This window comes from Perna viridis, chromosome 13, assembly GCF_037379345.1.
Source record: "Perna viridis isolate PV_CMFRI_1.1 ecotype Kerala chromosome 13, ASM3737934v1, whole genome shotgun sequence".
Lineage (NCBI taxonomy): Eukaryota > Metazoa > Mollusca > Bivalvia > Mytilida > Mytilidae > Perna > Perna viridis.
Genome location: NC_142457.1, coordinates 33,351,301 through 33,365,967, shown reverse-complemented (window position 1 = coordinate 33,365,967; position 14,667 = coordinate 33,351,301). Strand labels below are relative to the sequence as shown.

At 37.3% G+C, this 14,667-nt stretch overlaps 6 protein-coding genes and 3 pseudogenes across 6 annotated transcripts; 3 read left to right on the top strand and 6 right to left on the bottom strand.

The window, feature by feature from the left end:
* Positions 1 to 496: 496 nt before the first annotated feature.
* Positions 497 to 874, bottom strand: LOC148600534 (histone H2A-like). The gene has a single exon (XM_088558220.1). It carries the CDS (start codon positions 872 to 874, stop codon positions 497 to 499), a length of 378 nt encoding a protein of 125 aa, XP_088414346.1.
* Positions 875 to 1,128: 254 nt separating this feature from the next.
* LOC148600533 (histone H2B pseudogene) lies at positions 1,129 to 1,506 on the top strand (annotated as a pseudogene).
* A 680-nt stretch (positions 1,507 to 2,186) lies between these two features.
* On the bottom strand, positions 2,187 to 2,498 carry LOC148600532 (histone H4). The gene has a single exon (XM_088558219.1). The coding sequence runs from the start codon at positions 2,496 to 2,498 to the stop codon at positions 2,187 to 2,189; it is 312 nt and encodes a 103-aa protein (XP_088414345.1).
* A 2,976-nt stretch (positions 2,499 to 5,474) lies between these two features.
* LOC148600531 (histone H2A-like) lies at positions 5,475 to 5,852 on the bottom strand. Its single transcript, XM_088558218.1, has one exon. It carries the CDS (start codon positions 5,850 to 5,852, stop codon positions 5,475 to 5,477), a length of 378 nt encoding a protein of 125 aa, XP_088414344.1.
* Positions 5,853 to 6,106: 254 nt separating this feature from the next.
* On the top strand, positions 6,107 to 6,484 carry LOC148600530 (histone H2B pseudogene; annotated as a pseudogene).
* Positions 6,485 to 7,164: 680 nt separating this feature from the next.
* LOC148600529 (histone H4) lies at positions 7,165 to 7,476 on the bottom strand. Its single transcript, XM_088558217.1, has one exon. The coding sequence runs from the start codon at positions 7,474 to 7,476 to the stop codon at positions 7,165 to 7,167; it is 312 nt and encodes a 103-aa protein (XP_088414343.1).
* A 2,976-nt stretch (positions 7,477 to 10,452) lies between these two features.
* On the bottom strand, positions 10,453 to 10,830 carry LOC148600528 (histone H2A-like). Its single transcript, XM_088558216.1, has one exon. The coding sequence runs from the start codon at positions 10,828 to 10,830 to the stop codon at positions 10,453 to 10,455; it is 378 nt and encodes a 125-aa protein (XP_088414342.1).
* A 254-nt stretch (positions 10,831 to 11,084) lies between these two features.
* On the top strand, positions 11,085 to 11,462 carry LOC148600527 (histone H2B pseudogene; annotated as a pseudogene).
* A 681-nt stretch (positions 11,463 to 12,143) lies between these two features.
* Positions 12,144 to 12,455, bottom strand: LOC148600526 (histone H4-like). Its single transcript, XM_088558214.1, has one exon. It carries the CDS (start codon positions 12,453 to 12,455, stop codon positions 12,144 to 12,146), a length of 312 nt encoding a protein of 103 aa, XP_088414340.1.
* Positions 12,456 to 14,667: the final 2,212 nt, after the last annotated feature.

Here is a 14,667-nt window from a genome sequence, read left to right as displayed (position 1 = left end):
TAGTACTCCATTCTACTTTTCATCGAGAACTAGCCTGCATAAAACACATACTTAAAATGAGTTATATGGACTCGCGTTAGTAAACATACAACCCACAGGAAAATGCACGGATAAGTATATGCACATTTAGTAGAGGGCCAGAATTCTACACACACAACAGATAACTGAAACTCTACGATGCCCTCGCGTGGCTGCGTTTTTTAACGTTGTTTATTTTTTTTTTATTTTTTTTTTTTTATATTTTTTGTTTTTGTTTTTGTGAAATGCATATTAATTCTTGAATTGCATAGTTATTGTGTATAGTAATACACGTATTTATGTCCGGCCGAAAAAAAAGGCATATAGGGAAGCTGAGGGAGTGGGGGGGGGGTGGTTATAAACTCAGTTTTAGTTGTTTTATAGTGCAAGTACACACATCAATTTAAGAATCTTTTTGAAAAGTGTTGGTGGCCCTGAAAAGGGCCGTTATATCCGATAGTTCAAAGAACTAAATTATTTATTTTGCAGCCTTTTGAGTCTTCTTGGGCAATAGAACAGCCTGGATGTTTGGCAGTACGCCACCCTGGGCAATGGTGACACCGGAGAGCAGTTTGTTCAGTTCCTCGTCGTTTCTGATGGCCAGCTGGAGGTGACGGGGGATGATTCTGCTCTTCTTGTTGTCACGGGCAGCATTACCTGCCAATTCCAAAACTTCAGCGGCCAAATATTCCATAACAGCGGCGAGATAAACAGGGGCTCCAGCGCCTACCCTCTCTCCATAGTTGCCTTTCCTCAATAGTCTGTGGATACGACCGACAGGGAACTGAAGTCCAGCACGGGACGACCTGCTCTTGGCCTTAGATTTGGCTTTGCCTCCCTTTCCACGTCCAGACATATTGTATTATTTGTGAATTGTTCAGTTTCAAATAAATAAACATAATACTTAAAATATGCAATTTTCCATTTATAGATGCAAACGGATTGGAATGATATCATATGTATGAACCAATCAGTATCACTGTTCTGGCTTGTACTTGGTGTTTTCCGCGAGGTTCGCGCAAACATAATTTCAATCCACTTGGTCGTTTTAAATTGAAATTAGACCGAACTAGTGGGTATTATTCACTGTGTTATTATCAGAGATTAAATATGCCGCCTAAAGCAACTGGATCAAAAGGAGCAAAGAAGGCCGTGACCAAGACGAAAGCTGCACGTGCCGGAGGTGACAAGAAAAGGAAGAGAAGGAGAAGGGAGTCTTATGGAATCTACATCTACAAAGTTCTCCGACAAGTCCATCCGGACACTGGTGTCTCTTCAAAGGCAATGTCAATCATGAACAGTTTTGTCAATGATATCTTTGAGAGAATCGCCGCCGAGGCTTCGCGTCTGGCTCACTACAATAAAAGATCAACTATTACATCTCGGGAGATTCAGACTGCTGTACGTCTTCTGTTGCCGGGAGAATTAGCCAAACACGCTGTTAGCGAAGGGACCAAAGCCGTCACAAAGTACACCAGCAGCAAATAAACTTGCAGTGACGGTCTTCATACTTAACGGCCCTTTTCAGGGCCACCAAAATCTTTCAAAAAGATTCTTATGTTGATACGTTGCAAAACTGTTTATACTCTGAACTTGAATAAGAACAAATGCACACAGAAATCGTATAATCAGAAAAATAAGACTGAAAAGATTTCTTCGCCGTAGAATCAACTCCTTTACATATGAAAGCCACGCATCTAATAAGTTGATTACAAGTCAGGCTCAATAAAATAAATATGATTTCTTTCAAAAAGTGTAGATAGTTACGATACATGTACAGATGTTTGAATTTTTTAATTGAAAATAATAAAATCGGCGGTAAAAGTACATTAGCGTTCACCTTACTACAACGAAATGTGTGAAATCGACACTGAACACTACTCACTAATCGGCATGTGCAATACACAGTCTTAGTCAATAGTTGTTTTTTTGAGCAGTTTTAATAGTGAATGTTGTTGTACATAGATATGTTTTTTCTTGGGTGTCTACTGTGCAGTGATTTATAACAATAAAATGATAAACATTATTCTCAAAATGTTATTGTTGTATGCCATGGGTGTTTTAATTAGAGAAGTTATTTGCTGCATATAACATCAATATCAGAATCTTTTTGAAATATTTTGGTGGCCCTGAAAAGGGCCGTTGTTGTTATTTCTAATGGAAGCTGCTCAACCTCCGAAGCCGTATAGAGTGCGTCCTTGTCTCTTCAGGGCATAGACGACATCCATAGCTGTGACAGTTTTTCTCTTGGCATGCTCGGTGTAGGTGACTGCATCACGAATTACATTTTCCAAGAAAACTTTCAACACACCACGAGTCTCTTCATAGATAAGCCCAGAGATACGTTTGACACCACCTCTTCGTGCAAGACGACGGATAGCTGGTTTGGTGATACCTTGGATGTTATCACGCAAAACTTTCCTGTGTCGTTTGGCGCCTCCTTTTCCTAGTCCTTTACCTCCTTTACCGCGACCCGACATGGTAATTATGTAATAAAACTATATCGGTACATGATTGATGCCGGCAGGACAAAAATAATATATATAACTAGCGCGACCGTGATAGAAAGCCAATCAAGTATTTGTTAAGTAACTTTTCATTGGACAGTTTGTGTGTGACGAGGAATGGAATGTTTTGTAAGAAAGAAAAAAAGGGGGCTCAATTTTTCAAATATAGGAAATAATTCACGGCAAATAATAGACGTTTCACAAATCGTACACACAGACAACGCATGTTTAAACATGATTTATAAAACAACATAGTTATTTGCACATATGTGCAGATAACTTATAAGGCACATCGCCTTATAACTCAATGCATTGACATAAATTCGCATATATATATATATATATGTGTGTGTGTGTGTGTGTGTGTGTGTGCATGTAGCCGCTGTAAAACGCACCAGGTCGCAGAATAATGCCAAATTTCTGTATTTCTTTCTGTTTCGATTATTTTAAAATAACAGAGAAAGTTTTTCAATATACTACTGTGTTGGAAGTCAGACTATTGACGGTCCTTTATACGGGGGAATTTATCCTATTTATTTTCTTTTTTCTTTTTATTTCATTGCAGTGAAGATCGGTGTCGGACTTTTCAATTATGAAAAAGGTCCACTTAAATGCGAGCGAATGTCTGGATTGTGTATCCGGTGAGTGCACAGAATGCAAAAATAAAGCAAAAAAAAAAAATTTATATATAACAAAAAAGTGATAATGATAATAAAAAATATATTGTGTTTATGGCTGAGCGAAATTCTCCGGTTCAGACGACAGGGCTTAAGGAATTTTATGAGGTGATAATTAAAATACTAAGGTATTATAGAGAATTGCTGAAAGGTGTGAGTAGTGCTAACTCTTAGTAACCGGCTTTACGTATTCACTTATACGGCCAATGTATAATGTGTTAAGATGTGTATTGTTCAGAAAGTAAACGCGAATTGACCCTTAAAAAGAAAAAAAAAATATTATGATAAAAAAAAAAATAACGAATAAAAAGTATCAGAAAAAAAAATGACATTAGTCTTTGATAATTTTATATGAAGAAAAGGAAAAAGTTAATATAGATGTAATAATAGAATTTTTAAACATAAAGGGAAGGTGTTTCCATGGACAGAGATACACTTACATTCATATATGAACACATATTTATTAAAAAAAAATTACCACGAAATGCATGAAAGTTGCACACAACGATTACATTTTTATTCCAAATGTATAAATGGAATGAGTTCATGTGTATTGTAAATCCGTCAACGCTATGACGAGAAAGCAATTTGGTCTATTGAAATCACATTTTATGAAAAATAGATAGAGAATATTTGTACACGTATAAACTTATACAAAATATGTGAGATAAAAACTTTTTCGGAAAGGGAAAGATGGTTGTTGAACGGTATGCCTTTATTTATTAGGCGCAATTACTTGGTGTTTTCTAGGTACAGACAGGTGTAAAAAAAGGGTGTGTTACATTTTTTATTCGTGTATTATTAGACTGGATTACATATCAACTTAAAAATCTTTTTTTGAAGATTTGTGTGGCCCTTAAAAGGGCCGTTTTCATAATGTGAAAAGTCACACATTAAGCACGTTCTCCGCGAATTCTGCGTGCAAGCTGAATGTCCTTGGGCATGATTGTGACTCTCTTGGCGTGGATGGCGCACAAGTTGGTGTCTTCAAAAAGACCGACCAAGTAAGCTTCACTAGCTTCCTGGAGTGCCATGACGGCGGAGCTCTGGAATCTGAGATCAGTTTTGAAGTCCTGAGCGATTTCTCTGACTAATCTCTGGAATGGGAGTTTTCTGATGAGAAGCTCGGTGCTCTTTTGATATCTTCTGATTTCTCTCAATGCGACAGTTCCAGGTCTGTATCTGTGTGGTTTCTTGACTCCTCCAGTAGCGGGTGCGCTCTTACGAGCAGCCTTAGTTGCCAGTTGTTTCCTTGGAGCCTTTCCTCCGGTGGACTTACGAGCGGTTTGCTTTGTACGAGCCATTACGAACGATGTATGATTTCAATAACCGAACGGTGATAATACTGTAGCCTTGAGGGTCGGCTTTTGTCGTCGTATAAATTTGACAAGCAAGTTCATTATTGGTCGGTCGAAGCAATAAAACTCACTGTGATTGGTTATCATTCAGGTAATTTCATTGGAGGAATTGGGAAAACTTTCAATCCACCATTCTATTCATGTTTGAGCTTTGATGACATGTTATCAAGATTATCAAAAACAATTACATTAATAGTTAATTAGATTCACCAACTTACATCTGATGTCACTCACAATTAGTCACATTTCTGTAGCAATTAGTACATACTATTACTACAAGCATTTATCATGGTTTTTACAAAAAATATTTTAGTAACAAACTAATTTTAAAAAATACAAATTATTTTTTTAAGAATCTATTTATCTTGTGTGCAATAGTTATAGTACGTGGTAAATGGGAAATTGATTCTCTTTGAATTAGTACTCCATTCTACTTTTCATCGAGAACTAGCCTGCATAAAACACATACTTAAAATGAGTTATATGGACTCGCGTTAGTAAACATACAACCCACAGGAAAATGCACGGATAAGTATATGCACATTTAGTAGAGGGCCAGAATTCTACACACACAACAGATAACTGAAACTCTACGATGCCCTCGCGTGGCTGCGTTTTTTAACGTTGTTTATTTTTTTTTTATTTTTTTTTTTTTATATTTTTTGTTTTTGTTTTTGTGAAATGCATATTAATTCTTGAATTGCATAGTTATTGTGTATAGTAATACACGTATTTATGTCCGGCCGAAAAAAAAGGCATATAGGGAAGCTGAGGGAGTGGGGGGGGGGTGGTTATAAACTCAGTTTTAGTTGTTTTATAGTGCAAGTACACACATCAATTTAAGAATCTTTTTGAAAAGTGTTGGTGGCCCTGAAAAGGGCCGTTATATCCGATAGTTCAAAGAACTAAATTATTTATTTTGCAGCCTTTTGAGTCTTCTTGGGCAATAGAACAGCCTGGATGTTTGGCAGTACGCCACCCTGGGCAATGGTGACACCGGAGAGCAGTTTGTTCAGTTCCTCGTCGTTTCTGATGGCCAGCTGGAGGTGACGGGGGATGATTCTGCTCTTCTTGTTGTCACGGGCAGCATTACCTGCCAATTCCAAAACTTCAGCGGCCAAATATTCCATAACAGCGGCGAGATAAACAGGGGCTCCAGCGCCTACCCTCTCTCCATAGTTGCCTTTCCTCAATAGTCTGTGGATACGACCGACAGGGAACTGAAGTCCAGCACGGGACGACCTGCTCTTGGCCTTAGATTTGGCTTTGCCTCCCTTTCCACGTCCAGACATATTGTATTATTTGTGAATTGTTCAGTTTCAAATAAATAAACATAATACTTAAAATATGCAATTTTCCATTTATAGATGCAAACGGATTGGAATGATATCATATGTATGAACCAATCAGTATCACTGTTCTGGCTTGTACTTGGTGTTTTCCGCGAGGTTCGCGCAAACATAATTTCAATCCACTTGGTCGTTTTAAATTGAAATTAGACCGAACTAGTGGGTATTATTCACTGTGTTATTATCAGAGATTAAATATGCCGCCTAAAGCAACTGGATCAAAAGGAGCAAAGAAGGCCGTGACCAAGACGAAAGCTGCACGTGCCGGAGGTGACAAGAAAAGGAAGAGAAGGAGAAGGGAGTCTTATGGAATCTACATCTACAAAGTTCTCCGACAAGTCCATCCGGACACTGGTGTCTCTTCAAAGGCAATGTCAATCATGAACAGTTTTGTCAATGATATCTTTGAGAGAATCGCCGCCGAGGCTTCGCGTCTGGCTCACTACAATAAAAGATCAACTATTACATCTCGGGAGATTCAGACTGCTGTACGTCTTCTGTTGCCGGGAGAATTAGCCAAACACGCTGTTAGCGAAGGGACCAAAGCCGTCACAAAGTACACCAGCAGCAAATAAACTTGCAGTGACGGTCTTCATACTTAACGGCCCTTTTCAGGGCCACCAAAATCTTTCAAAAAGATTCTTATGTTGATACGTTGCAAAACTGTTTATACTCTGAACTTGAATAAGAACAAATGCACACAGAAATCGTATAATCAGAAAAATAAGACTGAAAAGATTTCTTCGCCGTAGAATCAACTCCTTTACATATGAAAGCCACGCATCTAATAAGTTGATTACAAGTCAGGCTCAATAAAATAAATATGATTTCTTTCAAAAAGTGTAGATAGTTACGATACATGTACAGATGTTTGAATTTTTTAATTGAAAATAATAAAATCGGCGGTAAAAGTACATTAGCGTTCACCTTACTACAACGAAATGTGTGAAATCGACACTGAACACTACTCACTAATCGGCATGTGCAATACACAGTCTTAGTCAATAGTTGTTTTTTTGAGCAGTTTTAATAGTGAATGTTGTTGTACATAGATATGTTTTTTCTTGGGTGTCTACTGTGCAGTGATTTATAACAATAAAATGATAAACATTATTCTCAAAATGTTATTGTTGTATGCCATGGGTGTTTTAATTAGAGAAGTTATTTGCTGCATATAACATCAATATCAGAATCTTTTTGAAATATTTTGGTGGCCCTGAAAAGGGCCGTTGTTGTTATTTCTAATGGAAGCTGCTCAACCTCCGAAGCCGTATAGAGTGCGTCCTTGTCTCTTCAGGGCATAGACGACATCCATAGCTGTGACAGTTTTTCTCTTGGCATGCTCGGTGTAGGTGACTGCATCACGAATTACATTTTCCAAGAAAACTTTCAACACACCACGAGTCTCTTCATAGATAAGCCCAGAGATACGTTTGACACCACCTCTTCGTGCAAGACGACGGATAGCTGGTTTGGTGATACCTTGGATGTTATCACGCAAAACTTTCCTGTGTCGTTTGGCGCCTCCTTTTCCTAGTCCTTTACCTCCTTTACCGCGACCCGACATGGTAATTATGTAATAAAACTATATCGGTACATGATTGATGCCGGCAGGACAAAAATAATATATATAACTAGCGCGACCGTGATAGAAAGCCAATCAAGTATTTGTTAAGTAACTTTTCATTGGACAGTTTGTGTGTGACGAGGAATGGAATGTTTTGTAAGAAAGAAAAAAAGGGGGCTCAATTTTTCAAATATAGGAAATAATTCACGGCAAATAATAGACGTTTCACAAATCGTACACACAGACAACGCATGTTTAAACATGATTTATAAAACAACATAGTTATTTGCACATATGTGCAGATAACTTATAAGGCACATCGCCTTATAACTCAATGCATTGACATAAATTCGCATATATATATATATATGTGTGTGTGTGTGTGTGTGTGTGTGTGTGCATGTAGCCGCTGTAAAACGCACCAGGTCGCAGAATAATGCCAAATTTCTGTATTTCTTTCTGTTTCGATTATTTTAAAATAACAGAGAAAGTTTTTCAATATACTACTGTGTTGGAAGTCAGACTATTGACGGTCCTTTATACGGGGGAATTTATCCTATTTATTTTCTTTTTTCTTTTTATTTCATTGCAGTGAAGATCGGTGTCGGACTTTTCAATTATGAAAAAGGTCCACTTAAATGCGAGCGAATGTCTGGATTGTGTATCCGGTGAGTGCACAGAATGCAAAAATAAAGCAAAAAAAAAAAATTTATATATAACAAAAAAGTGATAATGATAATAAAAAATATATTGTGTTTATGGCTGAGCGAAATTCTCCGGTTCAGACGACAGGGCTTAAGGAATTTTATGAGGTGATAATTAAAATACTAAGGTATTATAGAGAATTGCTGAAAGGTGTGAGTAGTGCTAACTCTTAGTAACCGGCTTTACGTATTCACTTATACGGCCAATGTATAATGTGTTAAGATGTGTATTGTTCAGAAAGTAAACGCGAATTGACCCTTAAAAAGAAAAAAAAAATATTATGATAAAAAAAAAAATAACGAATAAAAAGTATCAGAAAAAAAAATGACATTAGTCTTTGATAATTTTATATGAAGAAAAGGAAAAAGTTAATATAGATGTAATAATAGAATTTTTAAACATAAAGGGAAGGTGTTTCCATGGACAGAGATACACTTACATTCATATATGAACACATATTTATTAAAAAAAAATTACCACGAAATGCATGAAAGTTGCACACAACGATTACATTTTTATTCCAAATGTATAAATGGAATGAGTTCATGTGTATTGTAAATCCGTCAACGCTATGACGAGAAAGCAATTTGGTCTATTGAAATCACATTTTATGAAAAATAGATAGAGAATATTTGTACACGTATAAACTTATACAAAATATGTGAGATAAAAACTTTTTCGGAAAGGGAAAGATGGTTGTTGAACGGTATGCCTTTATTTATTAGGCGCAATTACTTGGTGTTTTCTAGGTACAGACAGGTGTAAAAAAAGGGTGTGTTACATTTTTTATTCGTGTATTATTAGACTGGATTACATATCAACTTAAAAATCTTTTTTTGAAGATTTGTGTGGCCCTTAAAAGGGCCGTTTTCATAATGTGAAAAGTCACACATTAAGCACGTTCTCCGCGAATTCTGCGTGCAAGCTGAATGTCCTTGGGCATGATTGTGACTCTCTTGGCGTGGATGGCGCACAAGTTGGTGTCTTCAAAAAGACCGACCAAGTAAGCTTCACTAGCTTCCTGGAGTGCCATGACGGCGGAGCTCTGGAATCTGAGATCAGTTTTGAAGTCCTGAGCGATTTCTCTGACTAATCTCTGGAATGGGAGTTTTCTGATGAGAAGCTCGGTGCTCTTTTGATATCTTCTGATTTCTCTCAATGCGACAGTTCCAGGTCTGTATCTGTGTGGTTTCTTGACTCCTCCAGTAGCGGGTGCGCTCTTACGAGCAGCCTTAGTTGCCAGTTGTTTCCTTGGAGCCTTTCCTCCGGTGGACTTACGAGCGGTTTGCTTTGTACGAGCCATTACGAACGATGTATGATTTCAATAACCGAACGGTGATAATACTGTAGCCTTGAGGGTCGGCTTTTGTCGTCGTATAAATTTGACAAGCAAGTTCATTATTGGTCGGTCGAAGCAATAAAACTCACTGTGATTGGTTATCATTCAGGTAATTTCATTGGAGGAATTGGGAAAACTTTCAATCCACCATTCTATTCATGTTTGAGCTTTGATGACATGTTATCAAGATTATCAAAAACAATTACATTAATAGTTAATTAGATTCACCAACTTACATCTGATGTCACTCACAATTAGTCACATTTCTGTAGCAATTAGTACATACTATTACTACAAGCATTTATCATGGTTTTTACAAAAAATATTTTAGTAACAAACTAATTTTAAAAAATACAAATTATTTTTTTAAGAATCTATTTATCTTGTGTGCAATAGTTATAGTACGTGGTAAATGGGAAATTGATTCTCTTTGAATTAGTACTCCATTCTACTTTTCATCGAGAACTAGCCTGCATAAAACACATACTTAAAATGAGTTATATGGACTCGCGTTAGTAAACATACAACCCACAGGAAAATGCACGGATAAGTATATGCACATTTAGTAGAGGGCCAGAATTCTACACACACAACAGATAACTGAAACTCTACGATGCCCTCGCGTGGCTGCGTTTTTTAACGTTGTTTATTTTTTTTTTATTTTTTTTTTTTTATATTTTTTGTTTTTGTTTTTGTGAAATGCATATTAATTCTTGAATTGCATAGTTATTGTGTATAGTAATACACGTATTTATGTCCGGCCGAAAAAAAAGGCATATAGGGAAGCTGAGGGAGTGGGGGGGGGGTGGTTATAAACTCAGTTTTAGTTGTTTTATAGTGCAAGTACACACATCAATTTAAGAATCTTTTTGAAAAGTGTTGGTGGCCCTGAAAAGGGCCGTTATATCCGATAGTTCAAAGAACTAAATTATTTATTTTGCAGCCTTTTGAGTCTTCTTGGGCAATAGAACAGCCTGGATGTTTGGCAGTACGCCACCCTGGGCAATGGTGACACCGGAGAGCAGTTTGTTCAGTTCCTCGTCGTTTCTGATGGCCAGCTGGAGGTGACGGGGGATGATTCTGCTCTTCTTGTTGTCACGGGCAGCATTACCTGCCAATTCCAAAACTTCAGCGGCCAAATATTCCATAACAGCGGCGAGATAAACAGGGGCTCCAGCGCCTACCCTCTCTCCATAGTTGCCTTTCCTCAATAGTCTGTGGATACGACCGACAGGGAACTGAAGTCCAGCACGGGACGACCTGCTCTTGGCCTTAGATTTGGCTTTGCCTCCCTTTCCACGTCCAGACATATTGTATTATTTGTGAATTGTTCAGTTTCAAATAAATAAACATAATACTTAAAATATGCAATTTTCCATTTATAGATGCAAACGGATTGGAATGATATCATATGTATGAACCAATCAGTATCACTGTTCTGGCTTGTACTTGGTGTTTTCCGCGAGGTTCGCGCAAACATAATTTCAATCCACTTGGTCGTTTTAAATTGAAATTAGACCGAACTAGTGGGTATTATTCACTGTGTTATTATCAGAGATTAAATATGCCGCCTAAAGCAACTGGATCAAAAGGAGCAAAGAAGGCCGTGACCAAGACGAAAGCTGCACGTGCCGGAGGTGACAAGAAAAGGAAGAGAAGGAGAAGGGAGTCTTATGGAATCTACATCTACAAAGTTCTCCGACAAGTCCATCCGGACACTGGTGTCTCTTCAAAGGCAATGTCAATCATGAACAGTTTTGTCAATGATATCTTTGAGAGAATCGCCGCCGAGGCTTCGCGTCTGGCTCACTACAATAAAAGATCAACTATTACATCTCGGGAGATTCAGACTGCTGTACGTCTTCTGTTGCCGGGAGAATTAGCCAAACACGCTGTTAGCGAAGGGACCAAAGCCGTCACAAAGTACACCAGCAGCAAATAAACTTGCAGTGACGGTCTTCATACTTAACGGCCCTTTTCAGGGCCACCAAAATCTTTCAAAAAGATTCTTATGTTGATACGTTGCAAAACTGTTTATACTCTGAACTTGAATAAGAACAAATGCACACAGAAATCGTATAATCAGAAAAATAAGACTGAAAAGATTTCTTCGCCGTAGAATCAACTCCTTTACATATGAAAGCCACGCATCTAATAAGTTGATTACAAGTCAGGCTCAATAAAATAAATATGATTTCTTTCAAAAAGTGTAGATAGTTACGATACATGTACAGATGTTTGAATTTTTTAATTGAAAATAATAAAATCGGCGGTAAAAGTACATTAGCGTTCACCTTACTACAACGAAATGTGTGAAATCGACACTGAACACTACTCACTAATCGGCATGTGCAATACACAGTCTTAGTCAATAGTTGTTTTTTTTGAGCAGTTTTAATAGTGAATGTTGTTGTACATAGATATGTTTTTTCTTGGGTGTCTACTGTGCAGTGATTTATAACAATAAAATGATAAACATTATTCTCAAAATGTTATTGTTGTATGCCATGGGTGTTTTAATTAGAGAAGTTATTTGCTGCATATAACATCAATATCAGAATCTTTTTGAAATATTTTGGTGGCCCTGAAAAGGGCCGTTGTTGTTATTTCTAATGGAAGCTGCTCAACCTCCGAAGCCGTATAGAGTGCGTCCTTGTCTCTTCAGGGCATAGACGACATCCATAGCTGTGACAGTTTTTCTCTTGGCATGCTCGGTGTAGGTGACTGCATCACGAATTACATTTTCCAAGAAAACTTTCAACACACCACGAGTCTCTTCATAGATAAGCCCAGAGATACGTTTGACACCACCTCTTCGTGCAAGACGACGGATAGCTGGTTTGGTGATACCTTGGATGTTATCACGCAAAACTTTCCTGTGTCGTTTGGTGCCTCCTTTTCCTAGTCCTTTACCTCCTTTACCGCGACCCGACATGGTAATTATGTAATAAAACTATATCGGTACATGATTGATGCCGGCAGGACAAAAATAATATATATAACTAGCGCGACCGTGATAGAAAGCCAATCAAGTATTTGTTAAGTAACTTTTCATTGGACAGTTTGTGTGTGACGAGGAATGGAATGTTTTGTAAGAAAGAAAAAAAGGGGGCTCAATTTTTCAAATATAGGAAATAATTCACGGCAAATAATAGACGTTTCACAAATCGTACACACAGACAACGCATGTTTAAACATGATTTATAAAACAACATAGTTATTTGCACATATGTGCAGATAACTTATAAGGCACATCGCCTTATAACTCAATGCATTGACATAAATTCGCATATATATATATATATGTGTGTGTGTGTGTGTGTGTGTGTGTGTGCATGTAGCCGCTGTAAAACGCACCAGGTCGCAGAATAATGCCAAATTTCTGTATTTCTTTCTGTTTCGATTATTTTAAAATAACAGAGAAAGTTTTTCAATATACTACTGTGTTGGAAGTCAGACTATTGACGGTCCTTTATACGGGGGAATTTATCCTATTTATTTTCTTTTTTCTTTTTATTTCATTGCAGTGAAGATCGGTGTCGGACTTTTCAATTATGAAAAAGGTCCACTTAAATGCGAGCGAATGTCTGGATTGTGTATCCGGTGAGTGCACAGAATGCAAAAATAAAGCAAAAAAAAAAAAATTTATATATAACAAAAAAGTGATAATGATAATAAAAAATATATTGTGTTTATGGCTGAGCGAAATTCTCCGGTTCAGACGACAGGGCTTAAGGAATTTTATGAGGTGATAATTAAAATACTAAGGTATTATAGAGAATTGCTGAAAGGTGTGAGTAGTGCTAACTCTTAGTAACCGGCTTTACGTATTCACTTATACGGCCAATGTATAATGTGTTAAGATGTGTATTGTTCAGAAAGTAAACGCGAATTGACCCTTAAAAAGAAAAAAAAAATATTATGATAAAAAAAAAATAACGAATAAAAAGTATCAGAAAAAAAAATGACATTAGTCTTTGATAATTTTATATGAAGAAAAGGAAAAAGTTAATATAGATGTAATAATAGAATTTTTAAACATAAAGGGAAGGTGTTTCCATGGACAGAGATACACTTACATTCATATATGAACACATATTTATTAAAAAAAAATTACCACGAAATGCATGAAAGTTGCACACAACGATTACATTTTTATTCCAAATGTATAAATGGAATGAGTTCATGTGTATTGTAAATCCGTCAACGCTATGACGAGAAAGCAATTTGGTCTATTGAAATCACATTTTATGAAAAATAGATAGAGAATATTTGTACACGTATAAACTTATACAAAATATGTGAGATAAAAACTTTTTCGGAAAGGGAAAGATGGTTGTTGAACGGTATGCCTTTATTTATTAGGCGCAATTACTTGGTGTTTTCTAGGTACAGACAGGTGTAAAAAAAGGGTGTGTTACATTTTTTATTCGTGTATTATTAGACTGGATTACATATCAACTTAAAAATCTTTTTTTGAAGATTTGTGTGGCCCTTAAAAGGGCCGTTTTCATAATGTGAAAAGTCACACATTAAGCACGTTCTCCGCGAATTCTGCGTGCAAGCTGAATGTCCTTGGGCATGATTGTGACTCTCTTGGCGTGGATGGCGCACAAGTTGGTGTCTTCAAAAAGACCGACCAAGTAAGCTTCACTAGCTTCCTGGAGTGCCATGACGGCGGAGCTCTGGAATCTGAGATCAGTTTTGAAGTCCTGAGCGATTTCTCTGACTAATCTCTGGAATGGGAGTTTTCTGATGAGAAGCTCGGTGCTCTTTTGATATCTTCTGATTTCTCTCAATGCGACAGTTCCAGGTCTGTATCTGTGTGGTTTCTTGACTCCTCCAGTAGCGGGTGCGCTCTTACGAGCAGCCTTAGTTGCCAGTTGTTTCCTTGGAGCCTTTCCTCCGGTGGACTTACGAGCGGTTTGCTTTGTACGAGCCATTACGAACGATGTATGATTTCAATAACCGAACGGTGATAATACTGTAGCCTTGAGGGTCGGCTTTTGTCGTCGTATAAATTTGACAAGCAAGTTCATTATTGGTCGGTCGAAGCAATAAAACTCACTGTGATTGGTTATCATTCAGGTAATTTCATTGGAGGAATTGGGAAAACTTTCAATCCACCATTCTATTCATGTTTGAGC